General features: G+C 37.8%; 2 protein-coding genes across 3 annotated transcripts in view; one reads left to right on the forward strand and one right to left on the reverse strand.

The window, feature by feature from the left end:
* Positions 1–21,069, forward strand: part of LOC134205263 (UNC93-like protein MFSD11) — a 223,722-nt gene that overhangs the window by 17,336 nt on the left and 185,317 nt on the right. For both annotated transcript variants that reach the window (XM_062680357.1, XM_062680358.1), the window contains exon 2: positions 14,236–14,252. In XM_062680357.1, the coding sequence (XP_062536341.1) occupies positions 14,236–14,252 (17 nt within the window). The remainder of the gene's footprint in view (positions 1–14,235; positions 14,253–21,069) is intronic.
* LOC134205261 (teneurin-a-like) overlaps positions 23–21,069 on the reverse strand; it is a 94,134-nt gene continuing 73,087 nt past the window's right edge. The window contains 9 exon segments of the mRNA XM_062680353.1: positions 23–7,911; positions 8,810–9,699; positions 9,702–11,453; positions 11,510–11,829; positions 11,911–13,286; positions 13,806–13,998; positions 14,082–14,149; positions 14,336–14,435; positions 14,650–14,769. Coding sequence (XP_062536337.1) covers positions 6,754–7,911; positions 8,810–9,699; positions 9,702–11,453; positions 11,510–11,829; positions 11,911–13,286; positions 13,806–13,998; positions 14,082–14,149; positions 14,336–14,435; positions 14,650–14,769 — 5,977 coding nt within the window. The 3' untranslated portion in view covers positions 23–6,753.

Consider the following 21,069-nt stretch of genomic DNA (forward strand, 5'->3'; position numbering starts at 1 on the left):
GAATATAATGATTGAGATCAAATTTTATTACAAATGTTTTCTTCTATATTTGAGTATCACTAAATATATATACATACATACAACAATTGATTTGTAATCAAACATGCCTTATCGTTCATCACCCACCATCAATTTATCTTTATAATTATTATTACTTGCTTGTTAAAAATGATGCCAAAATAATTTCCGCACATGTGCAGTTTTGTTTTATTGGATATTTCTAAAACTGTCAGATCTTAAATTCGAATTTTTCTCTGCAAGTCGAACTCGTATTTTTAGAATTCCTTACCACTCTTGTCTACTATTCTCGAATCATTCAGATAGTTTTTTTTATTCCATCGAATCATTTTCCGTTGTGTATAAACATGGACATTGTATTTCGGACGATCTGTATTTGCAATTCTGTTGTCTGAATACACTCGTATCTACTGTGTTAGAACGAACGTTAAAATGTTATATTTCCATAGAACTGAAAAATTGTTTAAAATAGAAATTATTATCTTCAAACGTATTGTGAAAGTTCATAAAAAGCGAACATAAAATTCAACAATACATGTGGCCTTTTTACACTGCTTTATATATCTCAGCAATTAATCCGAATTTTTAATAAATACTGTAGCAAAATATTAAAACATAATTTAATCAGACTTAGTTGATTATGCACTCACATATGCGTTGCTCGTTAGATAATTAAAATTTTTGAAAGCCCATTGGCGTTATGCTTCTGCATCCGCCCTTATTAGACAAATGCTCAGACGTTACGCTATTTCAAAAAGTTTGGTTCTATCACCATATTTTAAAAGTGATTCATTGAAGATACATACTGCATTGATCAGTGAAATCATTTTATTTTGGCATACTTTATTAGCACCGATGCTTTACCTAACGTAATTATATTTTATTTAAAATATACTCGATAGCGACACCGCTCTAAAATACTTTGTGTATAGCAACAAAATAATAGTAGGTTAGAAGTATATTGTTTCTTGTGTAGGGTTTGTTGCGAGAATTCATATACGATTAAAACGGCTTCAGTTACCTTGTAAAGCTTATGAACTTTTTTCTCATATTTTCGGATCTCAGAGTGTATCGGAATATTTTTGTTCCACGACCACGCTTTGTAAAGTTCAGCGTCCATTTAATATAAAAATCTTTATTTTTCTGCTACTATATTTTACATGATTTTTCGCTTTTTTTTGTTTTTATTTTTGACGTTGTATTATTACTAAACTATATATCATATGATGTATACATTAACAATATGATGACATATAATCATCAAATCATTTTACTCTTTTATTATATTTACATTCAATGGAATATCACGATACTTACACTATAAGCTATGTACATCTTTACATTTTCAAAATGTGTTTTGTTTATGATTTACAATTTGATTTTTCCTATGCGACCCTATTTCACCGTATCGTTCATTAAAACATTCGTGAGAGTATGGTACAATTCATAGCGGTTTTCGTTAAATTTTGGTCGAACCCTTTTATTTTGTTTCTAATAATCCATATACATACACGGTATTCATTTTTGGCAACCATCTAGAATCTATTGAGGCTATAACCTAGTATATAATATGCGGATATTCAAAAAATAAACTGAACCTGAAATTCAATTAGCAAAAATGGATGGAATTTCTTGAAGGAGGAAAGTTGTTTTAAAATATATTATTTAGGAAATTCAAATGATTCATTTATGATCAAGTTGAACGACAAAATTATGACAATGTGGTTTATTTATCAAGACAAATAAGAGTTAATCAATGCATGTACAGATGCCGTACTAGCGGTTTTGTGTTCTCACATTGATCTCATTCGGTGACATAAGTTTTATTGATTGGGTACTGTCATTAAATAAGCTAAGCCGAGACTTGCAATGAGGATTTTTCCAGGAATCTTAGGGTCTGTCTCATTTGTCAAAACTTTGAATTTTAAAATGCAACACGCATCGGGGGAATAAAATACTCGGTTATTTTGAAATACTCTACGACTTGTAAAATCTTCTCAAAACAAATGTATAGGGGGAGATCCCCCAGCACCGGCCGCATGAGCCATTTATCGAAATATTTTCTGGCTATCTGGAGTATGTTTACATGTATACCAAATACACAAGATTTGATCATTGATGATTCATACAAATTATATGTGATCATTTGAACACGTTTTTCAACGATTTGGATGATGAATTTGGGTGAAAAATGCCACGGTACATAAAAGGGTCCCCTAGTACCGGACACTATTGCATCATGTTCAAATATGATCAAATTCCTGTTTCATGAGTAAAGGCATCATTTAGGAAGGAGATATTTTTTACTTGCTTTATAATAAAATATGTTAGTAGAGTTTATATGAACCTCGATTACATTTTTTACATCCTACCCCAAATTTCCACCTTTTTCAATGTAATCTTCAATTTTTGTTTCTACTTATTTCTTTTTGGTTTTTTTGGCATCAAGCCTTAGCAAGAAGAAATAATTGAATTAAAGTGCGTTCAACAAAACATTTGAACAATGGCTTGGCTAATTGCTTACATGAAAAATTGGCTAATTGCTTACATGAAATATCCTGACCTGGGAGTCAGCTACAGGATATAGAAATTGATTTTGCAGCACCGTATCATTATATATGAATCAAATCGTGATCGTTAATTAAAATATGCCTAATATTAACCATCTCTGCATAATCAGAATGAATTCGAATGATTTGAACCTTCTAAAGTAAGGCGAAACATCAAAATGTTGAGCGTTTTTGTTTAATTTAAAATTTTGCACAAAGTTTACAACATGAGGATCAGATATTCCATGTAGGTAAAAGACTTTTCAATAGCTTTCTTTTGTACTACATATAATGGCGAAGGGACCTCTGCAAGTGTCGTTTTGAGAAGTGTCCGGTATTGGAAGGTGTCCGGCGCTGGGGGATCTATATCTTTTTTTTTAACTGGATGGCCGTATATTTATAGTTGTTACTCCGTGATTGAACAACAATCCAAATTGCACGGGGTATTAATAATTGTGTGTTGGACTTAGCAATTAACATCAATGTACAGAGAGTACATTGGGACCCTCCTTAGTCGTGCGGTAAGACGCGCGGCTACAAAGCAAGACCATGCTGAGGGAGGCTGGGTTCGATTCCCGGTGCCGGTCTAGGCATTTTTCGGATTGGAAATTGTCGCGACTTCCCTGGGCATAAAAATATCATTGTGCTAGCCCTAATGATATACGAATGCAAAAATGGTAAACTGGCTTAGAAACCTCGCAGCTAATAACTGAGGAAGTGCTTAATGAACACTAAGCTGCGAGGCGGCAATGTCCCAGTGTGGGGATGTAATGCTAATAAGAAGAAGAAGACAGAGAGTAAGAGGGCAAGGCGTTGCACTGAATAATTAAAAATGGCGCCAGTCTCGTCTCAACATTCATCTGGCTTGCCAATAGTTAGTCATTCACGGTGTCTCCATGTTACAATATTATAAAACAACATCAGTATCTCTGAAAACCACATCACGACACAACATATGTTCTCCTTCTTCATGCCATGGGTGAACAAAAATGATCTATCAATAGACTTAGAACCTCCATGGAAATCTTGAATTTTGGCCAAGTGGACTCCTCCAAACGTATGAAACAATGATCCCGATAGAATATGTATTTTATAATTGGACTTACGTGATAGGGAAAACCTATACTTTTGCGTAGAGAGAATTTCGGAGACACTCATGTTTTTTCAATGAGCTTCAATTGGTTCAAGACACCGTGCAATCATTGTCGCAATATTTGAGATAAGGTAAAATTTGTCATCTGTGAGATTGCAGTCATTGGAGTACGATAAGAACAAAGGAAAATTTAAATTCTGAAAGACATACTCTAATGTAAAACTGTTCAATGAACTTCTTTTACTGTAATTGAATTTTTTGGTTCAGTTCAATTAATTTATACAACATTAATTGCATCAAATGTTTGTTTTGTATGAGTGGATTTTTGTTTGTTAGGTATATGAATGATTTCACATTTTTTTGCTAAATATTTCCTCTATTTTGTGGGTTTTCCGCTTTCTGATTTCTACATTTCTCGGTAAATATCTGTTTCTGTTTATGCATCCGTGACTTCTCATTTATTGTTTCATTACTCTTAAATTCTAATGTTTTGTCTACAACTCGTGACGACAGTCTCAAAAGCTCGAATCACCTTTTTGTGTTTATGTGTATAGTTGTGCTAGATATCAAGCACTTTTGACTTACGGAGTTTTATGTTTAATTGATAGGATTTGGCTATGTAGGAAAGGATACATTACGAATGAAATGCATTTTGAAACAAGAGGGATACAATTACCTTTGAAACTCTTATCATTTCCCTACTTTATTCCTTCTGGCATCTACTTTATGTTCGGTATACCTTCGCATTTCGGGTAATATGCTCGAAACATTAGTTCAAATAAACTTCCATAGTCAAATATCCAATAGTAAAGCAACTAAGCATGTTCCAATTATGTTTATTAACCTAAAAGCAATTATTCCCAACCATCTACTGATGCACATTTTTCATTACTGCACTTTCCTAATTTTTTTTTTGAAAATTCTATATATTTTTCCATATGGGCAAATCGAAGTACACCCAGGTTTTTTTTACACGGGTTGGTTATGGTCGTTTAAGACCTTCAGCGTCAATGAAACAATGAGTTAACCCCATGAAAAAATTCATAAAAAATCAAAGAAAAATCAGGTTGTATTTAAAAAGCTCTAAAAGTTCGAGTTAACCGAGAAATTAATGAACTCCAACCGCGTAAAACAAAACCTGGGTGTATATTGCGTCCCAAAGCAGTAACTGTAAAATCTGCTGTTAATTGAGTCGCTAATATTCCACTCTGGCGGAATATGCAACTGCCGCCACTAGTGAAATGCCTTACAAGTGCCGCAAGTTATGCTAAGCAAATGATTTTTGTTTTGAAATTTAGTTTTCTTCTCTTCTTCTTATGATGTTCACGTACGATGGACCAAAACGAAGTAACAAGAAACACGCGATGAAGCTCTATTTTATACTCGCGCTGTCTGACTTGCCGAACGCAAAATACCACTTGGGGGAGTGGCTTATGATAGTTTGTGTGTTTGCTTATGGCGATGTATGCTGACGAGGAACTGAACACACTCTTTCGGCAGAATGGAAGTAGTTTCGTTGACCTTGTCGTGTGCCGTGTCCGGACTGCTAGTAGTACAAGTTTGTGGATCGGTCTTTTGTAGACATGTTCACCAACGCAAATGTCCACAACGCGAACTAAGCCGTCAAACCCGTTTGCCTGACTTAACATCTGGAAGGTTGCCAGCTAATAGCGTCTGATGATGGCTGAAGCGTAGTATACCAAACACGTAACGCTAAATTGCTGTTTTGATTTAATTTTCTTTGAAAAAGATAGTTAAAACAACAAAATACCCTGGTAGGTTTGAACAACTCGACCACTGTTGAGTTGATTTCATCTTCCTTCAAGAGGACGACAATACTAATAGCCACTTTTACCTGTTTAGTCCACTTTGCCTTGAACTAAAGCTCTGCCAAATACTCATGAGACCAGCTTTTCCAAAAATGCTATCTCAGATATTGGAATAGGAATGGCTGTTAAGGGTCTGTCAATAATTAGATGCCCAGGAGTCATCACTTCAGGGTCAGTGCTCGCGTGACCGGATGCTTATTGGGTAAAATCCATTTGGACCTAATATTTGAACAAAAACGAAGGCGAAGGCAAGAAAGATATCCCAACTGTACCATCAGAATTGGGCAGCTCGGCTGATTTGGAGTACATCATAGTATTTGGATTCGAATTTGATCTTTGGATGTCAGAACTCATGGAAGATTTAAATTAAGTGCGAATCACATGTTTTTTTGTGGTTTATAATTAGGAAACGCTACATAGCACAAAGGATATTCTTGCATCTGAAAACAAATTTAACCCCGATTGATTTTGAACGACTTTCGAGGCGAATTGATTTTTCTCAAATAAGTGAAACTATGCGGTATTATATATAAAAAAATACTCTAGCGCGACGTTTCTTCTTGTGAAATCTCAAACGAATTTGTTCGTACACAGGACATAGATTTGTGATTGAGATATTTTACCAACACTGCTTGGAAGTAGTGGTTGTGGAAACAAATTTCAACGTCTCGTTTGGTTTTGTTTTTATCGTTTTTATCGTAACTATAAAAAAACTGGTACTGCAAGCATACTCTGGATCATAAACTAGCAAAGCCGTGCGGTACTAGACCATGCTGAGGGAGGCTGGGTTTGATTCCCGGTGCGGGTCTAGCTGCGAGGCGGCAATGTCCCAGTGGGGATGTAATGCCAATGAAGAAGAAGAAGAAAAGACTAGCAAAGTAAAGGTAAACCTAGTCGAAATGAAACTGAAGTCGACGAACTAATAATGAACGAAATTACTCGCGAATAATCATTCAAGATTTGCACCTCGGCTCCATTTGCGGTGTTCAGAGCTAAATAAACGAATTAAAATCGTGCATTTTCAGTTTATCCATTATGTCAAAGTTAGCTTGCAACTTTCACTTGGTATTCAAAACCGTTATTTGATCGCAAAACGTGTTTCGTAGAGAAAGAATAAAATTGGGATGAATATCGCTCCTCTGTATGACTTTTCTTCTTCAAAACTCTTGTTGGTTATACAATCATTTCCAGTATACTTTACCTACTAGCCTTATCCTATGTTAAGAATGTTCAACGAGGTCTAAGTTCCACAATTTGATGTTTGCTAACAATTCTTGTCAATACATAGAATGGCAGATAAATTACTTTCGGGTGAAATCTCTCTTCGTTTCCTTTTTCGCGATTGGTTTGTTTTCTTTTTTACAAACCTTATATTGAAAGGATCCTCCAGCAGCTCAGGGTACTGGACGATGTCATGAATGTATTCGCCTTCGTAGAGATTAGCGTAACCATTTTTGATTATATCGTCCGTTTCTTGCTGCGTCCAGTCGTAACTACTGATAAGTCCTACTCGCAGAAGCTCTTTTTCGCGATGCCAAGCTTTTCTAACGGCTTGTAGTTTTGCATGGTGCATGAGCCGCTGATGTTCTTTCTCAGCTGTGGTGCCATACTTCAGATTGATTATGGCGTTTTGTATGTGAAGTTTAACGTCCAGTTGATTGTTTCCGCTGCCATTCTCACGTGATCCTTCATGGAATGTTGTGTTGACTTGTCCTTGCAATCGTTTAAGTTGCTGGCGATCCTCAGCAGATCGCCACGAGTCTTCTTTCACGAAGAAGAAAGCGTCCTGGAGGGAATTATGTACAACAAATGTGAACGGTAGTAATCGTGTTCGGTTGAACACTGACGTGTAGACATCACGATAGATTGGATTAGCAGCGGGAACACTGGAGACAATCGCCTGACCTTCAAGCGTACGCGACACAATAATTCCTTTCCCAAATGGAGGATCCGACGCTGCTCCGATTCGGTGCGGGCTTATATTCAAAGCATCGGACTTCAGGGCGGATCTGGGAGGATTGGTTAGATCTTGGGCTGTTTTGATTTTTCGCATAGCGAGATATGACAAAAATCCAGACTCTATAAGAACCGGGTCTGGATAACGAATGCGTTGCATTATTTGTGGTGTAACTAGTGACGTGTGTGTTCGACTCCAAGGATTGTTCTGTGAATATAATCGATCGTTGGTTTGTGGAATCAGACTCTGTATGTTGTATCCTAATAGCTTAATCCAATCCAAGTGATTATTGGGATGATCACGAGTGTGATCTCGGTTGATGGGATCGTTTCCATTGTAGCGATAAAGATGCAGTCGTGTTGGGTTGTTTATGTGCTTGTCTACATTTTCCCAATTGGGCGTCATCCATTGTCCAATCAAGGGGTCGTAAACTTTTCCGTCTGGCATGTGAACTAGAGATGTAACCTGTAAGATGATGCAAATGAAAGAAACAAGACCATCAATAACCAAGAACTATAAAATCAAACGGATGAATATGAGTAATACCAGAGCATATTGAATTCAGTTTAGATTTTCTTGAAAAATTCTTAAATTGTCAATAAAGAAAATAGGGTGCACTGTAATGAATGAACCCTAAAAAAAAACAGCAATACAAAATCAACCGAATCGCGCGAACTATCTGCTTTATCATGTTTTAGGCATTTTCTTGATTTTGCAGATTTTTAGGTCTTTGCATTTTCTGATTTCCCTTTTTTTGAATTCTGGAGCTAAATCAGATCCTTCCGATTCCGATTATTATCATTACCTATATCAATATCTCCATATGTTTTGATTTCGTAGATCATACAAATCCTTAATTCTCTACACCGTCCAGGTTATTGGGGTCTCCAGTAGCCTTGCGAGGAAAGGCGTAGGATTGCCAATCCGGAGATGGCAAGTTAGATTCTCGATCCTGTCTAGGATGTTTTCGGGTTGAAAACTTTCTCGACACCCTGGGCATAGTGTATTCATTGCACTTTCCACACATACACATACATCCAATGGCGGTCATAGAAAAGCTTTCAATTACCAAATTATTGCCAAATATAATCACATTTTTCATTGCAATTTTGACAACAATTTCCTTATTTCTTTATCGACAATATCAGAAGATTTCCATAAAGATTTTTTTTTAATTTTAGTTATTTAATGAAGATGGATAATGCCAAGAGGCGCCAGGACTAAAAGCCATCGGATGGCGCCAGGGCTGAAAGCTACCAAGAGCAATTCTATTTCAGTACATGATATTGGAAATAAAAATTGTCTAACATTTTCATGTCGTTTGAGTGAGAATACTATAACATTGACAAACATTGTAACTTACCTGATCTAGAATTCCTCCACAGAAGTCAATCGGCATGTACAGATACGGATTCGAATCGTAAACGATATGTCCGTAGGGAGAACGCATAATCTCTCGAATTCCTTCCCCATACTGATTGAACATCATTACGGGCGTACCACACTGGTCCGTTGCTATGTAGTACTTGTGTCGGTACACCTGCGCGAATATCAAATGACCGCGGTCGTCGTAAGTAAGCGACATCAGCTTGCCATCCCGGGGGGAGTAGATTTGGCTTACTTCATTTAGCCGGTCTTGATTGTTATAGAAAAATTGAGTAACATTTCCGAAGTTATCCTTTCGGGTAATCATTCGATTCAGGTGATCGTAATAGTAGCGCACGTCGAAACGTCCCCGCTTAGTTGCCCTTATCAGGAGTCCTTGTGTGTTGTAGTGGAAGCGTTCTTCGCGAGCGTTTTGTGCCACCAATCCACGTGCTTCGTATTTGTACGGACCCTCGCCAAACTTCAAAATTCGATCTGTACTACTGTATTCCATTGGAATCGTATTACCTCTGTACGTTAGCGAGAGCATGTTTCCATTGTCATCGTATCGGAATCCCCAAGGTTCTTGTGCTTCGACGCCGATCAACTGCCCATCGCAGTCCCAGGTGTAGTTTTTCACGTTTGTGTATGTATTGACACCTACGTTGCGAGTGTATGTGCGTGTTTGAGAAATCCTTCCATGCATATCGTGAGTAAACTCCATTCGGAATACTGCCATGCGATGAATCATCACCGTGATAAGCGTTTCTAAGAAGCGGCCATTAATGGTTCTGGAAAAAGTAGCTGTGCCATCCCCAACGGTAGTTTGGTTGGCTGCTATATTAGTTACCTTGAATGGCCCTATCTGAGATAAGCTACCAGTTTTTCACTGTATTCCAGAATTTGATTTTGTAGGTTTTGTCCCCCAATTCGCCCTTGAATTGATATTAAACGGAAATGGTTGTCGTATTCATAGCTGAATTTGGCGTTCGATAGTCCTGTTTTAGCAGAGAAGTCTATTCTTTCTTCCATTAGCAAACCTCCGACGTAATCAAAGTCCCAACGGTATTCTAAATCTCGTTCTGTGTGTACGACGGCCGATGGCATACTGGAAGTTGCCGTGTAACTAAACTCGCTACGACCGTCACCGTGAACTATTTCCGACACAAGATTAGCAGCGTTATAACGATAGATAACTCGTGCTCCATCACCAGGATATATGGTTTGCAAAAGTGCACCAGAATAGGAATAGTGTTGAAGGTATGGCTTATTGTTACCAGGTGGGGTATAGGTGAATCTCACGAAACCGATAGAAGGCTGGAAGCTGAAGGAATGTTTGGTACCACTTGGTAGAGTGATGTGACGTAAACCTCCACTACCGTCGTAGGATAGTTTAAATTTGCGTTGACTTCCTAGCGAAATTTCTGACAATAAGTTCAATTCGTTGTAAGAGTAAAGTATGATGCCATCTTGTTGACTGGTCACTTCTGAAAGCAAGCCGTTCATATCATAATTATACTTCATCTCGGCTGGCCCCCATTGCCAACCTTCAACACGATTGAAACGATCATACGTTATGTTAAGAGGATTAAAATGACTATTTTCTCCGCCAGGGTAATATGAGATAGGCAAACCAGATTGATCGTATAATACTGTCAGAATAATCTCGTCGTATTTGTTCAAAAATGTTTCTCTGTTCTGTAACTGATCGTAGTCAATTTGAATTGCTCGGGTGTTGTTTACATAAATTTCACGGCTGAATCTTTGCCGAGGTACACGATTATTTTCCTTAGTTATGTAGTGATACTTGGAGTACATCGAATTGATTAAATTTTCGCCCATTTTTACTGTCTGATGAGACCACATTGGCAACATCTCCGCTTCGATTGGCATTATTTTTTCTAAGTATGGATGTGCAGCTACGGCGGACGATTCTATAATGATTCCATCGGTGCGTGTAATTGTAAGTGTACTATTAATATGGCTTATTTTAGCATTCATTTTTTCTGTGTCTTTCGCGATGACAGCATTTTTGATACCACTGGTCAAGCAGAATACTGTTGGCGATGCAGGTTCTTGGGCAAAGTGCGAGTGAATGCTCTCGTTAATCTGTACTCCCAAGTCATCATTCTTGTCACCCAATACTGTTGTTACTACGAAGGCTTCTCCGCTAGGTAATATGGCCTTTGTTACACGGCCATATTCATCGTACTGATATATGAACGTTTCGCCATTCCCGGTCCGACTGAGGAGCAAACCGCTATTACTGTCGTAATCAAACTGAAGCTCTGACTTTCCTTTTCGTTCAATAATTTTTGTCAGCATTCCGTTGGAAGAAATTTTCAACTCTGACTTGTGATCTTGCGAATTTTCGATTGAACTAACAACGTTACTGTAGTCTCGCAAGAATTGTATCTTGTTACCTGAGCTGTCGGTAACTGTCGAAAGCTTGCCGAAACTTGTATTCTTGGAATATAAAAATGAGTATCGCGTTCTTCCAGAAGACAAATCCTTTGTAGCGACATGTTGTCCATAGCGGTTGAACACATACATTTCGTTTGTCGGTGTGTAAGGTATTTGAAACTCTCCATTTGTATCGTGTTGAGGCAGATAGTGTTGAAGTGTCACGATACGAAGTGAGCCTTAAAATAAAGTCATTTGTAAGTAAATATTAGAACGAATCATTTAATGCACATACCCTGATCTGCTATGTTAATGAATCCATCTTGTGCAATGGCAATCGCTGATACTGCTTGGAATTTGACGTTGGAAGATAAAACCGTTTCTGATTGCACTGCAGACAGATCTTCTTTTCGGTTCTTGTTGATATTTATAGCGGGGACATAGCTGTTTCCATAATTACACGAGCATCCAGTCATCATCATCATTACTGAGGGATTTTGAGGCATAGTAGACCCACCAGTAGGATTCATCATTACTGGTGTTATTGTGCTATGTTTATCGCTATTGCTGTTCTGATAAGTACTATTGTTACCGTTATTGCATTCACATGTTTGCCTGTAACACAAAAGTATGTTAATTATATTTTCATTAACATGAATGTTTCGCTAAATAATGATAATATAAATCTATGCTTACATCCCGTTCTCCAATCTACCAGCAAATGTGCGCATATTTCCAGTAGAATCAACCACACGTATTGTATTTATTCTCCGCGAATCCGTGTCAGCGACGTAGAGATCGCCGGAAGGAGCAAAGGCCATTGCCACCACCGTGCCTAGCACATCATCTGAATTTGTCCTATTGTGTTCATCATTGCCATTGCAATGCAGTGGGACGCCGGCCACCACTTTTATTTTCATGTCGGCAGTTAGTTTCAGCACTAGTCGATCGTCAATAAAATGGAGTGAACCATCAAGTGGATTGAGCGCAAGACCCGTTGGCCATTGCAGTTGAGCTCTAGTGGCGAGCAGTGCTCCACGACATGGCGCCGGACTCCAATGGTTATGATGTCCGTGGTGTCCTATCAAAGTATGAATAATTCCTTTCGGGTCCACTGCTCTTATGTTGGTTCCATCAGCTATGTACATTGTTTTATCGGCTGCAATGGCAATTCCTTTCGGGTGAGATAATCGTGCTTGTTTAGCTGGCCCTCCATCGCCACAGTTTTCTTCATCGCCAGGAATACAACGTTGACCACTTCCAACGACTACATCACTGTTAGCTGTAGGGTCGGGAACATTCTCATGTTGCACAACTCTCAAAATTTTGTGTTTTTCTGGGTCAGAAATATAAAGATGGCCATCTGCCGGTGAAACACTCAAATAATATTGGTAAGCCACCTGAGTTGTTTCTAGTTCAAGAACGGTGAACACACTGCCGTTGGTAGTTATACGTCGTACAAGGTTAAAATCTCCAACATAAAGACTTCCATCGGGGCCGGATGTAAGAGCGACTGGCGTCAGCAGTCTAGCATGCTTGGACAGACCATTGCAATGCTCCTTACAGCTCAATTGACGTTGTTGACCATCGCCCATTACTTGCTTAACGATTCTTGGATACTCTTTGAAATGCAACGTTGTTCCGTCTCCCTTTTGCAAGATGCCCTCATGGAAATTATAGTGGTGGTGTACATCCAATCCCCATCCGCCAATGTCAGATATATCAACCTCAAACCCTTGCAGTTTTGCCGTTTGAGTTTCCCAAACAATGTCCTTACATGTTGAATGCTGATAGCCTATGGAAATCCTGGCCACTGCAGTTCCATAGACTTTTTGTTTGTAAACGTTCCTTTTGTTCCACGCAAAAATGTAGCTTAAGTTGGGGTCGGCTTCATATGTTTTAACATGTAGAGATCCTTCTATCTGTACTCCTATATGCACATGGGTGAGGGTTTCTGGTATTTTTTCATGTGTTAACTGCATACGCACTATACTTTTGTATCCTGATGCCTGTGACGTTTGATATGTAAGATGTAAGTCGGAACCTGGGATCTGTATAGATTCTTGTACGATCTGTAAAATGAAGAAAAAACTATCAGACATTGAAACAGATAACCAACATAATCTTAATAGCCGAAATCTAAGCCAAGATTCCAAAAATTACTTGATACAAGTAAAGGGTATTGGCAGGTATTGTCGACAGGCTATATTGCGCCCCTCTAAATCCGCAATTACATATTTAAATTCAATTTCAACCATTTGTAAGTTCGCGAGTAAGTAGGTACACTAATTAATATTTTTCAAGCCTATTTAAACTAAGAGCTATATTACTTGATGTTTAGTATCCCGATGTCACAGTTTAAAGATCGATTTTTTACAAGGAATAAAATATAAGACCATTCGTCTGAAGTTCGTAGTAAGATAGTAGTAGTAAGTCGTTATTTTCCTATTGTGTGTCATGTGCGTTGATTTTTTATCTATTCTGAGTCTCGTTCCTAACTAATTCCCTGTTATAAAATATTTTTATTCGTAACCTTAACCTAAATATGTTACAAAAACAAGTTACTTAAGCTAGTAAGATTGCCCACACACCTGAGTTTCTGCAAAAATTATGCTCTTCCCTGGAACGGATCCCACACCATTGGGCATCCATGTGCTGGTAAGTTGAGGTCTCAGCAACTCGTGATCATGCTCGAGACATATTGCCACTGGCGATGGGTTATCTTCTAAAAATCGATACTGTGACGTACTAAGAAAGCTGTATGCTGGATTTGCTGGAATTGGTCTGAGAAAATAAAAGTTTTTAGCATTATGAAGACTCCCAACGTTAGTGTGTATTATAATGATTTATCGATTTAAGGAACTCACTTGATCGCTAATCGAGACTGGTCATCCTCGTCACTGATTTGCATTTGTACAGGTGGAAGCACTACAATCTAAAAATATAAAAAAAAATGCAATTTGCTAAATATTTTTATTGAATTCATTGAATTATAATTTTATGTTTCTTTGTTTATTTCAGGTACAAACAACATAACGGTAAGTAAATCAAACAGTTGAGGTAGCTCCCTTTTAAACTTTTATACAAATTTTATTGTGTTTCCGTTTTCTGTCTGACTTACCTGATTCCATGGCACAAAAACAGTGCGTGTCAATGGACGAAAAGGTGATCTTTGAAATTGCAATGTTACGGCTCCACCTCCGTTTACCAAAACATCGAACCTACAAAGATTAAATTATGTTATTTAATCTAGACGGTTGTGTTTTGACCATGACATCTGAACATTGGACATTGTTCTATTTAAAATTAATAGATTCTGTTCTAGTAAAAAATGGGAAATCAATTTTCACTAAGTTTTAAAACAATTTAAAGGAAACTGTTCTGAGAAATGTAAAACACATCTTAGAGCATGGTCATTTAATAATGATTACTCACCATCCACCTTGCCGCGTTAATGTGAATCCGAATCTCGAATCACGGTCAACTGATACGCGAATCCCAATAATGCCAAGACCCTGCGGCGTCACTACTTGGCCTCTCATTACAGACACACGGCTACAATGAAACAGACGATCAATTAGAGTCATAGATGATGTATTTCATAGTAAAATAAATGGGTAAACGTATGCGTACTTATTTTAATAAATATTTGTTTTATAGTGAAAGTCTGTGTTAAAACTGATTGAAATGCATTCAAATAATATGGTGTTTTACACAATGAATTTGGATGATTTAGTGCTAGTAAATATGCAAGAATAAAAATTAAAACATAATTGAAGGATATTTATAGTTTTACTTGTTTAATGTTACAGTTAAAATATTACCCCCTTTGGATGAAAAAATGTTACAATTAGATGTTAGTTCTTATTGACACAGGAATGTAAATCGTCATACAACAGGCAAATTATAATCCAATTGAATTACGAAGTTTACGTATCACTTGAATAACAAGTTCGTCAAATTTTCGAATATGTGGTCGCCGGCCAACGGTTTCCACGGGAATTAATAAGAGAGCATAAAAATTGAACAATATATGAAGTTCGATGGCAAATATTTCATTGATTTTCAGTAGACCGAATTTAATGGCTTATTCATGATTTTCCATCTTATATATGCACACTAAAGCGCGTCCACTGTTTGCCATAATGACAAATATTTGTCAAGTTTATCCGAGCAGTTTTTCTTCTTAGATCTCACCAAAATCGGGAACTGTCGTAGTTCAGTAAATTTCAATGTCACTTTTACTGCGATCTCGGCAGGAATCGTGTTTGCTGAAACAGCGGTGCCCATCTCGGGAAAAGCGGAAAAATAAACAAAACATGCTGCTCGGATAAAGAAATAAGTGTGTTCTTACTTGAAATTGGTTATAATATAACTAGCTAGGAACTGGCTTCATAGTGCTGGGCAAGACCCGTATATATCTGGGTATTTCGAAATACTTTTTCCCCAGCAAGAATATCCACAAGGTCAGACCAAGACCACGTTCTATTCTGCTCGGACTTCACGAACGTTCCGCATTTACCGCAGTACGAATATAGAATCCGACCACTACCTCGTTGCAGTATACCTGCGCTCAAAGCTCTCGATGGTGTACAACATGCGTCGAAGTGGAACATCGCGGCTAAACATTGGGCTCTTAAAAGACGAAAGACTAGCCCAGGACTACACGCAGCAACTGGAAATGGCAGTTGCAAAAAAAACAGTTAAGCGCAGCTTCTCTCACAGATGGCTTAAAAGATATTCGATCCGCCATCAGTAGCACTGCAGCCTCTGTACTAATCACGGTATCCGCGGGTCAGAAAAAAAACTTTATGATGGTAAATTTGAGCACTTAGGGGATGAGAAGAATGCAGCATGGGCGAGATTGCCGCTACACTGCACAAGAGGAAATCGAGATCTTTAAGAAATGGAGCAACCGTATCGCGCCAGGACATATGTTTTCAGGTCCGAATCTTCAAACAATCCAGCAGAAGATTGTCCGGTTAAAAACAACAAAGCCCCTGGAGTTGGCTAACTACCGGGAGAGCTACTTAAACACTGTGGTGAAGCCCAGGGAAATTACCAAGATTTAGGAGAATAAGATTCTGACGCAGGAGTGGATATTAGGGTCGTGTGTCACTCTCCGAAATTGTATGCCGTCGACTTGTACTGATTACAAGAGAGTTCGTGGGGCAGTGCCTGACGGGATTCACGGGGAACGCTCTACAACGGATCAGGTGTTCGCCGCAGGCCAGAATATTCGGGTAAACTGATACGGTTGATCAAGGCGACGTTGGAGCGAGTGATGTACGTAGGTCGATTTTCAGCGGCATTAAGTAATATGTGGTTAGCTTTACAGTGTTTCGTGTAGTTGATAGAAAATCAAGAACAAAGAGCTGCCGCACGTGTTTTTTTGCAAAAAACGGGAATGTCCTACTACTTGTTACTTTGGGGCGTTGAATTGGAAATATATTTATTGAAAATGTTTTATGCTTCCTTTTATGACTAATAAGATCGACGTTGAAGTAATTTTACGTTGCTTATTGTCTCTTATTTCGACATATTACTGCATAGCTGCGAATTCGACTTAGCATTAACATTCCATGATCAAAAAGATCTCAACATCTTATTCGTAACTTTTCATGAGGGGTTATTCCCTTTGCATTCTAAAATTCTGTTCGCATGTAAAATGCTTTCTATAAAACATTGAAAATCAAGAAATTTCAGAATTATCAACTCACAATACATTTTGAAATTCAATTTTGGGTGTTATTGACCCAGTTTAATCTAAGTTATTTGTCTGATTCCCGAGCCACTCGGCGTGGAAATTTATTACTAAGATTAAACATAGATCTGCGGATTTGATATTCGTGTATTCACTCTTCTAACCCACCTTTCTAGCTTTTCTTTGGATCTTCGAAACTATTTTATGTACGTATTCGCTTTTTTGTTAAGACTAACATGGTTTTATTCATTTATTTAAGTCAACAGCAACAGGCTTAGCCTAATGATGGTATAAAACTAAAAAAATACAATTTCAAACATAGTTATTGAAAACGTGCAAAAGAATTTACTGTTCTGCAAAAAAAAAAAATAGAATTGTCGGCAGTGTCTGCCGAGGAATGTGATAATCGTATAACGCTGAGACTGTACAAAACATCTTGAAGTCCATATTATGATTCTTATTTTGTTGCCTGTTGTTTTGGTTCTCCAATCGAACAGGTGCAAATTATGTTTTATCGTTCAGTTTATGGAATCTATCTGTTATTGGACCTAATCGAGTAATTAATTATACATTTTACGGATTCTGGTTAGGAATAACACTCATAGCTATGTTTCAAAGTTGAATTGTCTAAATTGGCTTATCAGAACCCTTCCAAGGGCATAATCGTCCCATGTTTGCTGAATTCCCTATACACATTGGGACAAATTATCCGTCCACCCACAGTATTCTAAAATTATTAATATTGGTTCAATATTGTTTATGGTAGATCGATTGTGGTGAGATAACTTTGTTAATCCAATGTCTAAATCTCCTTGCATATCAAATTCTCATTGTTAGCAAGCAGGATTTTAATGTGCGGGTTGTTGTACGGATAGCGGTGGTGCGGTAGACGTATGCCTGGTATAATAAGTAACTGCTAGAACTAAAAAAGATCGAGAAGCTCGTTTCAACAATTTCATCAACAGGTTCCCTATCTTATTGGCAATTCGTTAAGGGGGAATGAAGGTTGGCAATACACCACTACATAAATCCCTATTTTTCGAATGAGTGTTTGTGATATTGCCCGGTGTTGCACTAACACAATCACAATTTTCCGAAGGACGGAAAGAGACAAGACAACACACCGCCGGTGGTGAATCATTCAGTTTGCTGTTTCCTTTGCCCAACTTTCCTTGAGCCTTAACCAAGACGAACATCTGCCCTCGAACCCAATCCAATTCCAATAAAATTCAGCATAAATTCTTTGCAAGTGCAGAGGTATATTCGGCTTGCAGTGGGCGAGTGATTGGATCATCATTTCCTCCTCTTCCCTAACTTGACTTGTATTCTGACGTGGCAGATGCAAGTGTGACCTAACAAATGAGATCACCTGCACCTTGTACATTGAAGATGATTGCTCGATTGTGGTAACATTTAATAATCATGTCTGAGTCGAATTGTTCCTAAGATCCAATTGTTTTTGTTTTCCCGTACCAGTTATTCTAGATTTGCCAGCGTTTTGTGTTGAAAATCATGTAACAACATTACTGCCGCTGCAAGCAAATACTTAATATGCAGCGATGGTGGATTGAGGTGGCAGATTAGTTATGGAAGAATTAAAATATGCTGATAGTTGCAATTTTATTCTCGGTCCGAGTAAGGATGTTTTCAGGTGGAAAATACTCCTGTATCCACAGTACTTGCCACACAAGATACATACTCATGTAATGATGGACATAGAAAAGCTTTCAGTTAATAACTGAGGAAATGAATAGCATACTAAGTTGGAAACCAGGCCTAGTTCCAGTTGGAATATAGAGCCATAATTATTAAGGAAAAAATACGAAGAACGGACCATGGACCAACAATGTCTGCACTAATAACCTGAATATGAAATGCCTTTCCCCGGAATCTTTAACTGTGATCAACAATCTACTGCTCCCGAATTTAACAAACCGTTCGAGAAACGAAAAAAGAAATATCGAGAACTGATTTAACAGTAATGACTTTAAGTTAAGCTAACAAGTCAGCAAGACGCAGTGCATAAAGCTCGAAATCCTGGAACTGAGTGGAGTCCGTTGGAGTACTTTGGAAAACTACCATCGGGATAGGTATTATTATATTTCGGTTTTCGATTAGACAACGCTCTCCGGCACCGAAGAATTGGTTTCCTATTTGGCTCCCAGGCAAATGCGGCGGTTATCAAGTCAATTGCCACATTCAAAACAGGGGCTAGGAACAAGCATAATCCAATGTTATGTGCCGATCGATGCTACCGGATTACAGGACGAAAAGAATTTTTAGAGTAAACTGAATGCCGTTATGAATAAAGTTTCAAAGGTTGACATCATGATCTTCAGGGTTGACTATCAAGCGATGAACAGCAGTTCTGACAATACGATTATAAGCGTGTCACGGTCTCGGAGAAATGAGCAAAAACAGTAAGCTGCTTGCAGAATTCTGTGGTAATAACGTTGATTGGAGGATTGCTGTTACTCCTGTACACAAAGGGACGTGAGTCTCTCGTAATGGACATACTAAAAATCATAACGACCACACCTGCACCAGCCGAAAATAGAGACGGAGCCTTCTTGATATCCGGAATAAACGCAACACTGACATCTTACCATCGCTGCCTTCTATAATTGATGAGAGCCAAAAATAGCTTCCACTAAAACTTTTTTATTTTTAACTTCTCCATTGACCTGATGTAGTTAAAATGTGTATTTTGAAGTCAAGTTTTTGTGATAAATTTGATAAAAATATAAATATGGGTTTTTGAGATATTTAGATACTTTAATTTGAATATCGATTTTTTACAGTGTTATTTTTTTTACTAGTGTAATATTTTCTCCATAAAGCTCTATTAGTCCCCTGCAGTTCGTTCTCAGAGGGCAGCAGATCGTTCTTAGTTTGATCCCCCAGTATATCTTGCACTTAGTACTTTATGTTGTTATTATTTATTTCTTATTATTTCATTTTTGAATATATTAATAAGGTTTTAAACAAGTATACTAAGTGCGTGTTCTAGCATACAATTTTTGATTTGGCCGTCTTGAAAAACTACGTAGCAAAAGTATTTATATAAGGTAGAGTAAACGCGACGTGCGATGCGACGCGAAGTTTTGTATGGATTAACGCTTAACACCGAAGAAATGAGAGCATACTTTTATACTGTGCTGTCAATGAAATCATTTGGTATCATCTAATTTGGTATCAACATGAGTATTCGACAGCATACATCATACATCATCAATAGCTGCTATCATTATGATATCTCAGGAATGCATATTGAAAACATGTTCTGATATCAATTTTTATTGAATAATAATTGACCTAAAATTTTGATTTCAGCGTAATTTCGTCAGCAGAGCTTAATATCAATTTGCTCTTATTTTTTTGACCGATTTTGCTCGGGTTATGGGTGGGAACATTGGTTGCTAACATTGTTTGGTAACGACGATCAATATGAGAAAAAAACTGAGCGTACCAATTACTATCATGACCAATGCTAAGCCTGATCTAAAGTTATCATAATTTGGATACAGGAGAATATAGACAAGACTCTCCGACGTCAGCACGCAAGATTCCACCGGAAGATAAACGATGTATTTTATCTCCGCTACTGTTTTTCATTGTAATCGACCATGGAGTTCCTTCGGAAATGCCCTCAATTTACCCACGAGTGTCTTCCCAAAATTCCCAAAAAAAATTCTCCAGAAATTCCTCCAAACATTCTCACAGAAAATCATCCGGAAATTACACCTGGAATTCCTCCGCGTGTTCGCTGCTCCGGAAAGTCCCCCAGAAATTTCCTCCGAAACTTCCCCAAGAAATTATCCAAAAATTCTCACCTAGAATCCCTCCGGAAACTTCCCCAGATTTCATTTCGGAAATTGCTCCAGGACTTCCACCTCAAATTACCACAGGAAAACTATTCCTGATTTATTCCTAAATTTTCCTGGTGCACTTCCAGATCGGAAACGGGAAGCAGTGTTCTATAATTGCTCTTTAAAGTCCGTGCACATATATAGTTTCTCAAACAAACGAACAATTTCCATAAACTGCCGAAAAAAAAATCAAGTTTTTGTTAGCATTCGTATTTTTGGATTCAGAATATTTCAGTGTTATTTTTTTTACTAGTGTAATATTTTCTCCATAAAGCTCTATTA

This window comes from Armigeres subalbatus, chromosome 1, assembly GCF_024139115.2.
Source record: "Armigeres subalbatus isolate Guangzhou_Male chromosome 1, GZ_Asu_2, whole genome shotgun sequence".
Lineage (NCBI taxonomy): Eukaryota > Metazoa > Arthropoda > Insecta > Diptera > Culicidae > Armigeres > Armigeres subalbatus.